The sequence below is a fragment of the Macrosteles quadrilineatus genome, unplaced genomic scaffold (assembly GCF_028750875.1).
Source record: "Macrosteles quadrilineatus isolate MER2022 unplaced genomic scaffold, UCM_ALF_1.0 Scaffold_3__2_contigs__length_128488019, whole genome shotgun sequence".
NCBI lineage: Eukaryota > Metazoa > Arthropoda > Insecta > Hemiptera > Cicadellidae > Macrosteles > Macrosteles quadrilineatus.
In genome coordinates this window covers 52,750,566-52,768,949 of record NW_026542596.1, presented here as the reverse complement: position 1 = coordinate 52,768,949, position 18,384 = coordinate 52,750,566, and the positions used below count along the sequence as shown (strand labels likewise).

General features: G+C 33.6%; 1 protein-coding gene across 4 annotated transcripts in view; it reads right to left on the bottom strand.

Annotated features, from left to right (window-relative positions):
- Nucleotides 1–1,127: 1,127 nt before the first annotated feature.
- Nucleotides 1,128–18,384, bottom strand: part of LOC128988698 (polypeptide N-acetylgalactosaminyltransferase 5) — a 40,970-nt gene continuing 23,713 nt past the window's right edge. Inside the window, exons 6-13 of one of the 4 annotated variants that reach the window (XR_008490413.1) lie at nucleotides 12,893–13,003; nucleotides 12,562–12,739; nucleotides 11,709–11,889; nucleotides 6,937–7,076; nucleotides 5,125–5,223; nucleotides 4,250–4,384; nucleotides 3,669–3,865; nucleotides 1,128–2,778 (exon numbers count right to left, since the gene is read on the bottom strand). Coding sequence is in view for 3 of the 4 variants with exons in the window: in XM_054410247.1 (XP_054266222.1) it covers nucleotides 3,719–3,865; nucleotides 4,250–4,384; nucleotides 5,125–5,223; nucleotides 6,937–7,076; nucleotides 11,709–11,889; nucleotides 12,562–12,739; nucleotides 12,893–13,003 (991 nt within the window). In the remaining variant the exon portion in view is untranslated. Of the gene's footprint in view, nucleotides 3,866–4,249; nucleotides 4,385–5,124; nucleotides 5,224–6,936; nucleotides 7,077–8,833; nucleotides 9,015–11,708; nucleotides 11,890–12,561; nucleotides 12,740–12,892; nucleotides 13,004–18,384 lie in introns of all 4 variants that reach the window. The other 3 variants (XM_054410250.1, XM_054410247.1, XM_054410249.1) reach the window with 3 other exon arrangements.

Below are 18,384 nucleotides of genomic sequence, written 5' to 3'. Positions count from 1 at the left end.
ATTGGCTTCCTGGAAGGGGCCGGATAAACAGAGGACCGGTAAAACCAAGGCCGGATATGAGGGGTTCTACTGTACTACAAAGGTTAGCACGTTTACATCAGTCCAGTGATGCCACGGAAAAGACAATGTAAACAACAATGTTGCCAACTGTTGTGTGACGAACCAATCGTTATAGCCACCGACCAACCCAATGTGCGGCAGATATCCCTACGGACTGACGACGCATATTTGTGTCGGTGTTCCAATGTTATCAAAAGGCTTATATCTTTGTAACGGTCGATTTAAAGGCACTGAATTCTCTGCAGTCTACATTGATGTCTGACGCACAACTGCGTCGCTTGGTCTGTGGATATGATTATTAATTACAACATAGATAGTTGGAAAAACTGGTCTGTACTTTTCTCCATCACTGTATATGTGTATGTATGTATGCTGCATTATCCTATGTAGCTTAATATTTATTTTATATTTGTTCAATTATAAACTGTTCTTGCATAATCTATTCTTTTACTTTTAGCTAAAAAAATAAACAAAAATTAACTGTTGCATATATGCGGCGTTTGGGCTATTTCAAGAAAAGTATAATAATATTCACTATTGTCTCGCCATAGACCGTGGGAGTCGCAAATATGCGGCATTGCAAAAGGTTGTCAAAATATAAAAAAAATTTTATAAACAGCGATAATTTAATTTGTATACACTGCAATGGTGTATGTAAATAACACCATTGCAGTGTATACAAATTAAATTATCACTGTTTAACAGGTTTTCACCTTTGGTCTGTGTGTACTGATAACCAAGTGACAGCAGGTCTAAGTGTTAAGATTAAATTGTATACCTCGGTCAGTGGCAATGATCGCGGCATCGCATATATGCGACACTCAAAAATGTGTTAAAATAAAATAGCCCCAACCCATGGTTGGTGTTTATGCTTGTTTAACCAGGTTGTATTTAACCTTATTGACAAAATAATAACAACACTTTTTCTATTACGAAATTCCAATGCCAATGCAGTTTTGTTTGATCCAATTTTCTGTCTTGGCAGTAAACCTGAGTAGGTTATTAGCAAATACGTTATTGTTTAGTCATAGGTGGTTATAAAAATGGGTACTGTAAGCAAAACAATATTCAAAAAGTAACAAGTGTTTTATGTATATACATCTTTAAAAAAACAACAATTTTGACTATGGAATGTCAAAAGTACATACAATTTTCTAATTACTGTTTCTTACATTAAAAGGGTAAACATACAAAAGTGATACCATTTTATAAATATATTGCGTTTCTTAGCATAATATTAAGTACTTCGGGAAGAAGGGTCAACGTTCATTATATAATTTTACAATCATAGACGATTACTATACTAAAACTGTGTGCTTTATCAAATTTTAACAGTAAAACATAAATAATGACGTTCAACTAAATTATCACAGATTTGTTTGTGTACACATTCAAAATATAATACAGGTTTTAAATGTTTTAAAATTAAAAGTCGCTGTTTAAATTGACCACATATAAAAGTCATGCAAAATAAATATGTTTGAAAAGTTACACGCACCTCATTTAGGCCATTCAAAACAAAACAATTGTGATGCAGATTAAAAGACAAAATCAATCTTGTTCATTTGAGCTATTAGAGAGCAAACGCTAAATTTTAACTCCAGATAGTTAATTAACATGTTTATTCTTTGTAAACATAAAAATACAAGAAAGATAGTAAAATATACAAACAGATAAAATTCTGGAATAATGTGTATGTCATTATATTATTAATTTATGATATGAGTGTTTGATACAACTTTTGTTCTTAAAGTACAGATTACCATTATTTACAAGTTATTCAACCCAAAAAACCGCTCACATTATTTCCCATAGGAGATATCTTTTTGACATGCTAGAAATTAACTCTACAACAAATAAAAGACATAACAAAGCGTAAAGATGGTAAGAGATATTTTTGCATATGGCAATGTAAAAAGGCACTTTCTTACATAAAGATTGGACCAGGAATGAAATAGTCATTCTGGTTTGAATATTTTAAACTGTATGATTATGTTTAGCTTCTAGGCCTCAAAAGTATTACAATTTAATAAGTTACGTAAATTATATAAATAATAAAAATTAAAGAAAATGTTTATTAAATCACACTGTACCTCGTCTACATGAAGCCATCATGAATGGAAAACTGAGGTCAAAGGAATGACAGTTATCTAGGTACAAAAGTCAGGTTTCATACGTTTCATGACACTACTAGGGGACATTAAACTATCTAATCCCATACAATTTATCTATTACACGACATATACAAAGAATACTAAAAACACAAACGCCATTTCAAGCGATCCTAGATGGTTTTAAATAAAGTATTGAGAATATTAACAAGATGAAGAAATGTGAGCACAGACACTACTTAACACTATCGTTTAAGTTTATATAAAAAAACATTGTTTGCGAAATTGAGCTAATACATTCGGGCGAAAACAACCCGATTAAAATTTATAAAAATAACTATAATCAGTTCAGTCGGATGCTCACATGCCTCGAAATAGATTAACACAACAAAACATCCATAAAATTTTAATATTGTTTTAAGATACATAACAAAATACTGATTAAACACATCTAAGTACATTAAAGATATGATACGAGCCATTTAAGTAAAAATTTGTTCGTATAATTTGTAATAAATTGCACAATTTAGTGCCCGAAGGCAAGGTGATATGTTAGGGAAGGGTACATCTTGTACAAAATACGGAGACACACACTATTGGAAGCTGCCTGTTGACATATAAAATGTTTCGTTAATAAGGCAACTTTCTCTGGTACGAATAACTACAACCCAACACTCAAAGCATAGTAAAAGTCATAAACATAATGCATAAATATTTTTTTAAAAAGCAAGAAAAAAATCAAATTAGACGTTCATGTTAAATACAATTAAATAAATCAAATTGCAATTCAAAATCTAAGCACAAATAACAGTTGTTTCATCTTAAAGAAAATTTGCCAGGAAACTAACAAATTTTGGTGTGAAACTTATTTGAATTTATAAGACAAAATAATTTTGGTTTAGAAGTATTTAAAATAGTTTAAATTTGATGGAATGTGGTTTTTACAGGTAATAAACTATGGAATCCAACGTAGTTATTACAATTCAAACTCATTGAGCTAAGCTCTTTTATATAGGCTACTTCACTCTGGTTTTTTATTTACAAATACTCCATCTGACCGCCTGAAGCGATCCGCACAACCTTTGGCACGGGAAGCTATGGGAAGGTAAAAATTAGAAATAGTATAAAACAGACTTCAGTGCTCTATTCTACGGATATTTAAAGTTACATTGCTATTCTAAAAGAAGAAATAATTTATTTGGTTTGTTGTGTCTGTTGACAGAAACATGACCTACAAGCAAAACTGAATATCTGTAATCCTAGAAATTTTGAAAATATGACTTTTACTAAAATAACTTTCCACCATAGAAAAGATAACCACAGTAAATTAAAAGATGCGTCATTGCGAAATCAAATAACAGACATTAGAAATAGTAACTTTTTCTGTGTTTTTCTCCACACAACAATAATTTGTAAACATGCATCACAGAAGTTGATTTCTTTTGCTTTAGCGACTTTATCTGTTTAATACTAATACTGTTGGTTGTACAGTTTCACCTGAGAGTTTCACAGTTATCTTTTCAATTTTGAGTGTTGGATTGTGTTTCCTACGAAGCTTGCCATTTGAACTTGCTTTTCATTATCCATTCTTGCCCTTGGCTGCTGTCACAGTTGCGTAGAAGTGGAGTTGACGGACTACGAGTGTCGGGCTTCTGTAGACATTGTTCTGTGTTTACATGTTTTATTGTTCTGTCCTGCATCAAAGAATGAGAAAATGTTAAGTTGTTTCAAAAAAGCAAAAATATTACTTCACAGTTTTACTTAATGAGAAAGTAAAGAAACTGTCAGCAAAAACAATGTGTGTGATCAAAACTCACCATAACATTTATTTGGAAACTGTGCTATACATCTACTGTTACAGTATATAACCTATGTGATAGAACAGTTAATCAAAAGGACTGATTGCAGGGTGTGTGAAGAAGGGCCAACCATCATATAAGATTTGAGCTTAAATTCTAATTTTCCCTTAAACGATGAAGTTGCATTTCCTTATGAAACTTAAACAAACCTTTTAATCGTCAATCAACAAAAATAAGATTGTTAGTAGAAATATTCATAACTTAACAACAAAACATTACCTGTTCACTATATATCCACGCCTGGTTCCCGCCCATGCCGTGGCAGCGGACGAGCTTGACAGGTCCGTCGTGTTGGGACGCGTCCAGACAGTTGTCATCTGACATGATCTGCTGCCTCTTGGTGTAGGCAAATACCTGTGAAACAATCGTACAAGTCAATGTTGTGTGATCGTACGTAACCATTGACTTTTACTCCACATGGACCGACTATAGTCTATTTTTTATTTACACTAACCATGACCTATTATTATAAACTAATTAATGATGTCTAGCAAAAGGTTGACATTAGATAGTACCAAGACCTGTTTGGGCCTTACAAAAATGTAAAAAATGGCGTAGATAAGAAACACAAATAACCACCATCTCATTCGGATCTCTGAATCAGACAATGATCTGTGTACGACTTACATTTACATCATAACCATTTGATCATAAGACTAAGCATGTTAAACAGACAGAACAAGTAACAACCTTTATAGAGTCCATGTAGAAAGTGGTCTTTCTTTAAATCTTGTATTAACTTATTCTGAAGTTTGCTTGAGTTCTAGCCATCCATAATTTAACAATATTTTAGTTGATATCTTTAGTAAAAATAAACCCATAAACCAAAGTCAGTTAATGCACATAACAAAGATACAATGTAGGAATTATTTTAGGAAAGGAATAGAGTTCATCCACTAGTGTCGATGTTTTGTTTTCTTTTATTGTTTATCCATTAGCCTCCAGACTTTAATTTTCTCATGTAAGCTTGCTAAACTCCTTTTCTTTCCACGATAATGCTTAACTAGCCAAATGGGTTTCCTTTCAATTTTAACCTAATGATTAACTCAAGAAGACGAAGAAGTTAAAATTCAATTGCAAAACACAAAACTCACCTGATTGCCGCCAAGTCCGTGGCAGTAACTCATACCAACGTTCTCACCACTCTTGCGACTCATGGTGTCTAGACAGTTATGCGTTTCAGCATTTCTAACCTGTAAACACATTTCATCTGATTAACCCAGTTATATAAAGGTAGTAGAATTATTGAAGCGATCAATTTTTCAAGATAGCGACACACACCTGGGTGAGTAGTTTAAAGTGAAAATAGAACAGAGTGAGACTAAGACTAGCGATTTATCCCGGACAATTTATTAAAAACCAAATGATTAATAACAACTGACCCCAGTTTTGATGAATCAAAAAAGCTCCCTGGCTTTTCATAGGGTCGATCTGGCGATTACAAGGCAAACACAATATACAGGGAGTTAATAAAAGGTGGGGACATAATTTGCTTAGAGATTCCTTGGGTGAAAATAAAAAGAAAATCACAAATAACATTTTTTCCAAAATCACTTTGTTAGCCAGATATCCGCCATTTAGTAATTTTTACAAAATATTTTTTTTTTAATTCTTTCAACCGATTTTTATGAAACTTGGTATGTCCGGGTGGAAGAGACTCATGTTGGAAAAAAAATTCATCTTGATTCAACTCAAAATTGCAAAATAGCAGTAGTTTTCATTAACCAAAATTACTAAAAAAAAATGGCAGATTTTATGAAAAAAGTCAAGAACTCTTTTATTTAGAATTTTTAATTCCCTATCAATGACTGTATCTGATTAATTAATTAATCCCTATCAATGAATCTATGACTGGGACGGTGGCGTCGTCTTGTAATCCAGCTACTAGGAGGTCACAAATTGTGGTTATTTATAGGCATGCACTGTGGATGCGATGCTCCCTGGTGTGGATTAACGTCCGCACTAGTGAGTACTGCGACTTTCCGCAGTACTATTGGGATAATTAGACCAATTCGTTAATTACAAGGAAAAAATGTGGTTCGGATTCCACTATTCCACTATAGACTGTAGGTCTCTTAGCCTACAATGAGGCAGGCTAAGAGCCTGCCTGTAATGGGGTTTTTGCCATTAGCTGTATGGGCTAAGTCCAGTGCAATTGAGTTATGACTGGGACAAAATTGATAACAGGCTGAAAATTTTTGGAAATGCTCACACAAAGTTCCAAGAAATCCCAGTTGGGGAAACAGCCGCCATCTTGAAAATAGCTTATTCCCTATAGGGGAAATTCGCTAAAACTGCCGCCACGTGATATACTATTATGCGGCGATACAGTAAAAAGTAAATCCCCACTTAGTTGACTTTCGGCTATTAAAGACAGTAATATGGGATGAAAGGTAATGCACAAAATCAAGGTCAGTGTAGCTTTTTGATCGTTTAAAACTGGACCCAGCTGTCCTTAATCATTGGGCTTTTAATAAATGAACCTGACTAATGGAACAGCTGATCTCAGTAACAAAAGGTACACAGCTCATCTTACTCCATTCTACACTCATCCTTCACTCATATTTGGGTTAAAACACGTACCTACGTCCCTATTCCAATTGATAACTGATAATTTATATATGTTCTTCATCGGTGAGTAGCATCATAGGATGATATAGTGCATTTAAAACATCATGGGCATACTTACATGGTGACAGAAAAAAATATTACTAATTATTCAAGCCTTGGTTGTATGAAAATATCGATTGATATATCGATTATTTCATTTGATATGTCGTTTGGTTAGTTAGGTATATTGAATGAAACAATCGATATTTTCATTGGGTTGTTTTTGACAACAGATACGGAAGTCTACCCTGTATGGTTAATGGAAAAAGAATTTTAAAATAAAATTTTGGTTTTACCTCTCCCAAGTAGTAGTAGTCTAGGGGCATCTGTGACTCAGGGTAGATGTTTTCCAGATACCAGCGGAAACTTTTACAGCCGAGAGTTTCTCTCAGTTTCCTCCTCTCGGAAACATCCCCCACATCTGCGTTTGCAGCTCCTAGAGTTGACATTTGTTTGTTAATATCACATTGTAACAATGCCTGGTGCTAATTAAATCAACTATTTTATATAATGTATGCTAGATACTTCAATAAAAATCACAATTTATTTGGTTTTGAATTTTTGGTCTAAAAGAGACCAACATCTTTTTGAAACATTTCAATTGCTTAATGTACTTGGGATGCATACTGTTCTAATTGGCTAAGTAACCAAGTTTGAATGTATACAAGTTCTCTTGATTTGTCAAAAAAGCACTTAGCCTGATTTTGTTTACTATTTCTTGCTACAATCTTGTTTATTATTTAGATAGAGGCCATGTTTTATTTTATTAAATAGAAGCAAGAAAGGACTCAAGAGTCTGAAAAAAATTGTTCTCACCCTTTATTAAGTTTTTGAAATTCCTTTGATTATGGAAATTTTTTTCCTCCCACACCCAACAACTCTTGCAAAGTATAAACTTATGAGTCCAATTCTTAAAATATTCCTCTTCCATAAAACATAATATCGCCAACCATATATCCCACCACCAATGCTTTCAAGTGGAAAAACAGTAAAGCAAGACCGCGTTAGTAAATAAACATGCTGATGAAATAGGAAGGAGAAGAAATAAAATAAACAGAAACAAAACGTTAATACATTACCAAACACAAACATCACAGTAGGCAAATGGTGACAGTTTAACAACCAGACCTGTGCGACAAAGAACCGTGACTGAACAGAAACAAAAACATCTTCTGACTGTGACTCAAAACAAAATGGATAGTGCTCTGTGCTATGTGGGTAGACTGAGACAAGATATTGGTTTGAGCAGAGCTGGAATCATATTACTCAATGTTATAATTGACTGTACCAAAGACAGCAGTGGGGGAACATTGTATGGTTAGTAAAACACTAATTTTACGAAGGCACAAAGGATAAGGTCACACAGTACAATTTATATTTATAACAGGTATAACCTGCTCATTGTGTATAATTTTAAATACCTCAAACACACTAAGCTACACGTTTTATCTTGGTATTGTGATTGGCCAATATATGTTGGTAATCATTTTGACAGTCTAAGGTAAAGTAATTGGTGTCATACAAAATTTATGCTACACAGGCAAAATTGGTAACACTTATTTAAGTTATATCAAACTATAATGAAATATTTAGACGTAACAAAACACACTGTTTTAACTTTTCAGATGGCAAAAGACATAGGCTAATTGATTTTGCACATGAAAGTTCTGAGTAAAATTAAATTAGTCAATAGCAAAAATCTCAGTTTCCTAACCTTACTTACAAAGCTCATCTCTCAATTTAAAAAAATTGAACTGATCGGTAAAAATATCGGGAGATTCATAACTTTCATGGTAAAAACTAAAAAGTATAAACATTTTGAATTAGTTAAAATAATTGAGAATACATTTTACCATCTTGGAATATTTGGTGACATCTAGGACCTAATTAAATATTGGGGACTTTTGGAAGATCTTGGATAGTCAGGAGCAATAGACATCCTCCTTACACAAACATATTTTTTATTGCAATCATCATTCCCTACGTGTACAAGACCGGTCGTGTAGTTGTAACTGTGTTTCTACTCTGCTTTTTTTAAAAAAACCTTAATATAAAAGGTGATCTATATTTTTTATATAGATGGCAGACGATGGTTAGCTTTCCCGCACTGGGAAATTTACTACTACACCTCTGTACAAGACCTGCTCTGCTCATAAGGGGAAAGGGGAGCGAAGAAGTGGAAGGTCAGCTGACCTGGGTTGATTGCGTAGTAAAAGTGTTTCCACTCGTCTAGCCACACTTCGGCCAGCCGGGCGTTGTTGTGGTTGACCACTTTGCTGGTGCCTCCGGGGAAACTATACGGAGTGGACTTGCGGAACACATGACCGACGTGTGAACATGTGGCTATCTCCAGCACTCCACCGCACATCCATATCTGACAACATAACCTCACTTGCTACCCAGCACTGCACAAACAATCCAACCATCCGTGACCAGAGTAGACATACCATATGGACCAGCTGTAGCTAGATTGTTGTTCAAATAGAATGACACCTACACCAGAGTCAAGCTAATCCAAACTTATCCAGTTGGGGTGACCAAATTGTCTGAAATATCCGGAAGTACAGTTAAATTACATAATCTTTGTATTTTTATCAAAAGTACACCTCATATATTGGCATTACATTGCTAAAAATTTTAAAAAGCTGAAACAACACAAAAAATGTGATAAAGAGTCAGACTGTGAAAATCAGGTCTACTGTAGTGGGATGTGATGTATAAAGGCCACATTAACAATGGTGCAAATTTGTATTGTGGTTTCCTCATTGTGTAAAATGCTCATAATTGAATTTGTACGCTCTGAAAGTAATTAATTGATACAGTTCAATACGAAACATCAGGTCTTCTTAGCTTTAACAGGATACAATTGTATGAAATGCCAGAGAGACCAATAGTAATGTGCTGTAAAATTAAGTGTACGTGTTTCAGACCCATAGAGCTCTATTTTGTAAATTGAAATACAGTAAACTTTTCTCCTAACAGTTGGTTCGGCTTGGAAAGATTTATTCAAAAGAAAAAAAGACAATTACAGGCAATTATGCAAAAATGTGGTTCGGATTCCACTATAAACTGTAGGTCCCTTAGACGCCATTGGCTGTATGGGCTATTAATTAACAGTCCTGTCTAAGGAATATGTCGACCTTAGTCACTAACAAGACTACAAGATTGTGCCTCTCATTCTGTACTCATCTCCAGTCATACTTGACTTAAAATACCTACTTTCATCGTATTAACCTATTTATTAGGTATTAAAGGACGTTCGGGTTCGCAGGACTCTGATGTAGTTGAAAAGGCACCCACAAAGAGTGTTAATACAAAAATTATATTTTCCCTCTTTTTTAATATGCTGATTATTAAGTTACAATATAGACAGTTTAATAAGTTTGGTTTTTTTAAAGGTTGCTGTATACAGAAATCTGTGACTGAGATCTGAACTTTCTGATGGTGGCTCAATTAATTCTCATTTTAAAACTAGCCACAATTTAACATGGGAATGGAATGTCTACTATCCATAGTCAAAACAGTTACACACCACATCTGCAGGCCTTCGTATATCACATATGTGGAAATAACACACAACTGTGAAAACATCTGCAATGCCCAGGGAATTCTGTAGATAGACTTGTGCCACTCTAGCACAAGAAAAACTGTGTCACCCAGTGTGTTGAGAAATTATCAATGAGAATCACGTGCATTTAGTAACCAAATTTATATCCTCATTTATGAAAACCTGTAATGGTAGTGAAATGCCTGAATAGATCTATGTTATGTTGGAATGTAAACTAAAAAAAACAGGAATTTTGATGGAAGATAAAGTTTTATACGTTTCATCCCTAAGTGTTATATTTGGAAAATATACCTGATTAGGAATGAAATTTCCAAGAATTAACATACAATTTTACAAGAGCCCCCAGAAGTACCATACAAAATAACACAAAACTGAATGGATAAATGGAGCATCCCAACCTGGAAAACAATTAAATATTGTTAGTCAACAAAAACTCAATCACAAACGGTTATAAACAAAACAATTCCGCCAAAGCTGCACATAGATTATTGCTAGGTAAAATGTTAGTTTCTCAGTAACCGTAAAGCTTAGGTATATTGACTTGCTACAAACAAAACAAGCGAATGGCGTTCAAACATGCTGAGCAAAGAAATGCACAGAGTAAAAAAATGAATAGTCAACAGTATTTAGTAATATTTTTTGTAACAAACTGTATTTGTACACTTGCCAAAGTAGCACCAACAATTTTATTGTCAATTCTGAAAAGAGTAGTGAAAAAGCAGATATGATTAAACGTTCCTTGATAACATATTTAGGCCTAGTAAAATTCATTCTCTGCCAAAATTAGATTCAGTAACAAAGAAATTATGTTACTTAAATTTGCATTATGTCTTATCTCAAACAGAGGACATCATTTTCATAATTACTTATTTTAATTTTAAAAAATGCTATAAAAAATAATACTTCTTTTCAGCAACTGAGACTCTTAATGAATAGAGTAAAAAAAAGTAATTTAAACAGTGCTTTATTACAAATAAAAAGGTTAAATATGTCACACTGTCTAATAATCTGGTTTTGTTGAGTGACCATGGATTTGAACTTAAAGGTTCATTTTCCTTGTAGCCGACAGACCTGTGATTAGTTATGACCCACGATCTGCCAGCCAAACCAGGAGTCCACTATTTGATTTGCAAAAATTGTTATTAAATGTTTTTGTCTAGTGTAAGTGTTTGGAACGACTCATCATAACCGTAGGGGTGAAGATCTGTTTGTTTTTACAACTTGGTATTCTTAAGCTTGAAAATGAACCTTTGGGTTCAAAACCAAGATCACTTGACAAAACTTGATAATACGACAGTACAACATTTAACCTTTTTATTTGTGTAAACAAGACCGAGAGGTTAAAAATATTTGCTTTGATTTCTTTGTGAATAGTTTTGGTATTAATTGAACTCAAGTTTTTTTTAGCAAATAACTGCAAGTATAAATTTTATATGAATCTGTGCATTTCTATGTGTGAGTAAGCATGGCTGATGCGCGGCTGCCTGAAGCGTCTTCTACCTGGATTCATCGCGTAATAGAAATCTCGCCACTCGTCCATCCATACTTCCGCTACTCGGGCTGCGTTATGCAACACGATTTTTGAAACACCGCCTGGGAATGTATATGGGGACTTATCACGGAAAACATGGCCCACATGGGAACAGGGGATGATTTCCAAAATACCACCACACTGCCAAACCTGGGGACAGAGGCTATAAATGACAAACAGAAAAAACATACTTACTGGTATTAGAATATTGTGATTTTTGGGAGTATTGAAAACAAGTTTAAAAGTTTATGAAGTACTGAGGACAGAAGCTAGAATGGTAAGAAATTTAAACATACTTACAAGATAAAAATTGATATTAAATAGGCATATGTGTGAATTAAATATTTTCACTGAAAATTGGTTTAACTGGGAAGAAAAATTGTTCAAATGTTTATAATTTATAAAAACAAAAACTATACAACGGTTTTATTGTTAAGGAAAGCAATTAGGGTTGTTTAAGGAATAGGGGGGTGATTGAGTCTTTATAAAACATTACATAAAATTACAAAATGAGAAAATGAAGGAAACCTAAAAGCAGTAAAAAAGAAAATACTGCACTTAAAGATTTTTTTTTTAATTTTTATTCTTTACAAAAACAATTACCTAGTGATCTAACTACTGCCTATTAAAACAGTGGAACAATAATAAAAAAAAACTTAGATTAGATATTATCACAAGTAAATTAAAATCAAACTAAAAATCCAATAATGTTTAGCATTAGGTATCAATTTAGCAACTTGTACAGCACTGCATTAAATCTACACAACTTCAAATCTGTGCAAGAACTTTCCACTAAAATCACTATATTAATTTCAACCTTACCCTGAAGCTCATCTCGAGGTTTTCCCCACCCCAGATGTCCATTCCCTCGTCATAGGCTCCAAGCTCGTAAAAATAGTCCTTGTCGATGGAAAACAGTCCCCCCGCCATGGTAGGGGTACGTAGGGGGGCTGTACGGTCACCTCCCCTCCGAGCCATTTCTCTCTGCGGGACTCGATACCTGTGTGCAGCATAATTTTAGTCTACGTGTCAAATATATTTTTGCCAAGTTAAAATTTACCCTTATGGAACAGTTAAATTGTTTTTTAAACCCAATTCACCCTGGTGTGTGAATGTCATACAATATTAATCAAGAGATTTTACAGTTACTCACCACCTAAAGTTGAGCTTCCAGTTGAACCCACCCCAAGTCATGTCAGAGGCAGTGATATACTCAAAGGTCTCATCAGAGATGACATCGATGATTGGACAAACCACCGTTTTCCTACAAAAGTCAAAAGATAAACCGTATTAGTTTAGTTTTTGCTTACTGCTTATTTAACATCATCCTTAAGATTGTTTATTACATTTCTTTAGACTAAGACGGTATCAGATTTAATATCACCCAAAAATTAAAGGTCTTAAACCCTAATGTGTCTATTACTTATTAGGTAGGCCTATATTCTCCAGAAATGAAATGAACTAATTTTAATTTTAATAGTGCTCAACAAGAGGTGAATATCAAAAATGGAATAGAGGTAATGAATTTGAAATTTATGTAAAAATATAGTCCAAAAGTTACAATAATTATATAAAACATAAAATAGATTTCACTTTAGCAGTATTTCAGTGAAAAGATGAACTTAATGTTAAAAATACCAATATGGTTATTTTGTAGTGAATTCACAATTATTGTAAAATGTGTTATTTAAACAAAAACCCCATATCACTATTTGGTAAATTTTCTATTAAGTTACTATTAAAAGCTATCTTTTATGGATTGAAAGATATGGTTTATGGATTTGTTAACATGAAACAGCACTAGAACTACAATTTACAGGTTTACTACAGTAAGGTAACACTACAAAAATACCCTATGTAATTAATACATTCACACAAGATTTCTCCAGAGCTTATTGTCACAAACTATTTTCTATTAACAACCAAATTTGAAATCACATAATAATGAATTAATAGATAAGACAACTCCATCCATATATAAATCACAAAGTACCCATAAACTTTTGAGAAACCTTGCGCAAAACTATTCATTATTTTATCAATTGCCCTTATGGTCATAATTCCTTTCTAAAGGGAACACATTCCATATATTTTATGTTAAAAACAACTCAGCTGTACTTATTTGTTTGTTATTCTTTTGATTTATTACCTAATTAAAATCATGTGTGATTGTTTGTACTTTTTACCCGGATTCTGTTTTGTCTATTTCAGCTTAACTTAACCAATCAATAGTTTTATTATTAATACTTATGAAGTCTAACGGGGTGAAGGCCGTAGGTAACAGCTAGTTGATACTAATTATCGAAGGTGAGCTATTCAAGATTGCACGATTATGTAAACAAGCAGTTGGCCACAATAAACAATTCAGTCTGGGTTTAAAGCCCAATGACCCTTGAGTGTTTCCTGTCAGGGTCAACAATACTGCAATTATTCATGGAACCACCCAAAACTTGCTGGCCCGTGACAATAAAGCCCATTCCAGCTCTGTGTTACATCAGTAGTTTACTTCAAAACATACTATCACTTCCTACTAAAATAGTTGGTACTTTCTAATTTAATTGAATAAAATATCTAAAGCACTCAACTCTTATTTATAAAATTCACAAAAATTTTGTCCAGTTAGTTTTGAAGTATTGGCCATAGAATAGAGTAAATTTTGATTCCTTGAATTGAAAACACATTTTCAAACCTAACTTTAACTGAGCATGTGAAATTAATTAGGTTCCAAACTACTCAATGTGGTGGAACTTGAATTTGAACTTCCTTAATTTGAAAAATTTATTGAACTGGTCCTTGAAACAACCATATAAGATCAGCAAAAAAGTAATTAAAATATTATTTCAAATAGTAAAAATTTAGTGAATAATTTGTGTTACTGACAGGTTCTATGCACCAACAAATTGCCAGAATAATCTCACAGAGCTGGGAAAGATCAATTACTGTGCCCAGTACGGGTAAAACATAGCCCGGTCAAAATGTCATTCCTTGATTTGAACAATGATTTCCAATAGCTATCAGGGATCTGCAGGTTAAGGGAGATTCCTAAAACATATGCGATATAGGCAAAATTATGAATCTCTCTGGAACTCGCTAACCCCATGTTAAACGCCCTATCTTCAAGTTTGGTCGATGAGAGGAACTCGCTAACTTGTTTGGTTTCGGAATTGGCTAACTCCGGAGCCCGCTAACACGCTCTAGAGCCGGGTTAGCAAATTCCGTCCTCTTACGGAAGTCGCTAACTCGGTCCCTCAGCGGAACTCGCTAACTCCCAATCAGAAGCCTCGCGCGCCGTCCAATGGGAGCCAAGCACGAAGATTATTGGCCAGTATTGCCAAAAGTGTAGTACCTACGATCGTATCGGTACCATAATATTGTATCCTACGAATAATTAGGAGTAAGAGCAATGTAGTCAATAAAATAAATATATATTCAGAATCAAAAGTATGTTTAATATTCTATTATTTGGGTGGAAAATGCATTATAGTCTTACCATAGACTAACCAACACAAGTAAACATTACATCCCATTGTAAATTTTGAAAGAATTCTGATATCTGATATCGAGCCAGAGTTGTCAAAATGTAACAGAAGAACATTTTTTTGTATTTTCAGGATTAATCTTTTTACATTAAAAAGGAGTGATTGGGTTTTTGTACAACACTATTTTGATTTAACCGAGTTGAATATTATAAAACTAAGCTGTAAGCAATAGAGTTTTGCTCCTAAAATAAATTAAATATATCTTAACATAATGATAAATGGCATCTGGGTGGATGGTAAAGATCTCACTTGGAATCAAACCAGAGACTTGCAGATTTAACCCTAGCAGTGGCCGATCGACGTCTGGTGACGATCTGACGTTGATGCTTAGCATGGCCAAAGTCGTCTTGTGAAGATCTGGGCCAAAAATTTTTTAGCGGTAAAAAAACAACTTACAATCAACTCAGATGAGAATAATATATATACCATTCGTAAGATCACATTCTGAACTTTCATTTTATTATATAAACAAACCCTGTAGCAGGTATATAACAATGTCACGACGATTAGAAATCAAATGAATTTTTGACGCAGCACGACTTTTGCAGCCAACACTTGGGAACTGGCAAAACACGTCTTGTTTGGCATTACCCTGCTTGGGTTTATTTTCGTCGTGGGATGTTGCGAGTGGTACCACTGGATAGCCATTGATTTTATCTTCATTGTGGTAGTAATATTTAGAACGAAATATTGATTGCACAACCGGTACGATTTTATGAAAACAGCTGTTTTCAAAATTTTTAAGAAATGGCAGATGGTCGTCAGGTGACGATGTGGAAAATACGAATTACATACAGTGTAATTTATTATTACTAGTCATATAGTATGTCATTTTGAAGAGGAAAAATTTAGATTCAGAGAGTGGCAGCCCTGCACTCAGGGTTATTTCTGTATGCTCGCATGTAGACGACGGAAGTTAGTCATTACTGCTACAGTCTGTCAGCTGTCTTGTATTCGCCATTGTTTGTTTGTGTTGTTGCCGGTAATAGTGTTTGTTCTCGTTTTATCCGCGATTTATTACTAAATACGTTATTAGTTCGTAGTGTTAGTGTTAGTGAAGTTTGTGTGTGTGTATAACAGTAATCTTCATGCATAAATATTACTGAATTGTGTGAAATAGTGTTCATAAAAGGTTGTATTTTGTTAGCATCATGTCCTAAAATGACGATTCTGACATTTAGAGATTGTTGTATGAGACGGACCTTAGTTCGTCATGCTATATATGCTATATAATGATATACCCAAGGTGTTATACATTTTTATATAGGTAAATGAATACACTACAACATGTTTATAATGGTTTGGGGGTAAAAAATTTTTTAAAAAAGTTATAGCCTATACTAAATACTACTGTATTTTGTTAGCAACATGTCCAAAAATGACGATTCTGACATTCAGAGGTGCTATATATGCTATATAATGATTTACCCAAGGTGTTATACATTTTTATAAAGGTAAATGAATACACTACAACATGTTTATATTGGTTTGGGTGTAAAAAATTAGGTAAAAAAATTATATAGGCTACTAAATACTGTACACTCCATTTTCTCGAAATGCGCAAAAAATTCAAAACGTTCTCAAATTGATACATAATCATAGGTGAAAATAACTTTTTACCATCATACTTATGACTTTTTTGGATTCCTTACTTCACTAGCTTTACAAATATGTAGGCTACATATCATCAGCCTACATAATGTTTCACAACACAAACAAACACTGTAGGCTATAGTTTACACTTATTTGCGGTTTTGCGGTTATTGTATTATTATGTTCCTATTACGTACCTACAAAAAAAATATTTCTAACATGTTATACAATACATTTTTACGTAGGTAATTTAATACACTACAAGATTATTATGTTGGTGTGAAGTAAAAAAATTTGGTACAAAAGTTGTATACTAAATACTGTGAATTTTTTCTCTCGAGAAATCGCTAAAATATAAAAACATTATTTTATATACGTATGTTTATAGGTACAAAATTATTTTTACCATAAACTTTATGACTTTTTATGATTCCTTACTTCATTAGCTTTACAAACATGTATAGGCTATATCATTATTAGTATACACATATATTATAGAACTTTTTACAACATAAACTAACACTGTACGGTTTTCAACTTTTTCGATTCTCCGTTTGTCATTATATTTCGCCCCAAAAACTTATAAAAAAAAATATTTTCCTAACATGTTATATATTTCTATGTAGGGAATTAGATTGTCTACAAAATGTATATAATGAATTTCCCATAAAAAATCCGTAGGAAAAAAAATACCAAGGCCGCTTTAGAAATTAAAAAAAAAAATTTCAAATTTTTTTATTTTTTTCACTTTACCGATAAAATACATTGTCTAAATCATTATGATATTACTATTTCTAGATTCTCCTGTTCTTTCCAAACAAAACGAATATGAGGTCGGCTAGGTTTACTTGTACGGTTGAATTTTTACGAATTTTCAAAAAAAGGTCTGCAAAATCGCCAAAATGGGTTGGCCATTCCCCACTTCTAACATTGGCCACTGCTAGGGTTAAAGACTAGCAATAATGTTTTTGAACTATTAAATACCAGTTTGGGTAGAAAATTATTATTAATCATTAAAAAAGTGAGATTATTAAATAATAATATTAGTAAGATTATAATAATTTATCCTAAACCTAGCCAAACTATAACAATGAAATAAGTATCCATAGAGACGGTTCATTTTCATTATTTCTCTGACAATTGCCAACAGAAGCTAATTTCTTTTTCTAATTCTATTCTACTTTTTCACACGTAAGTAATTATAATGAGTCGAGTGCTTTCTTTTGTGGTAGGTGTAGGTGTTGGGTTGACAGTCAGTTGGCTGTTGGCCCAAGTGTTGGGACCTCCTCCTCCTCCTGCTGCTGCTCCTCCTGTGTTAGGTGGGGCAGTAGTGTTTCACGGCCACCCTCCCCCACAAGCAGCCGGGGCGTAAAAAAGCAGGACGGAAGAGAAGTGCGGGGGTATGGCAGCGTAAATCAAGAACAAGAACCGAAAGAAAGACCCAGTAAGGTTAAATACCCCCGCCGCAGCAAACCTGCAGACTATTTAACAAGCCACGCCTTAAAGCTACCTG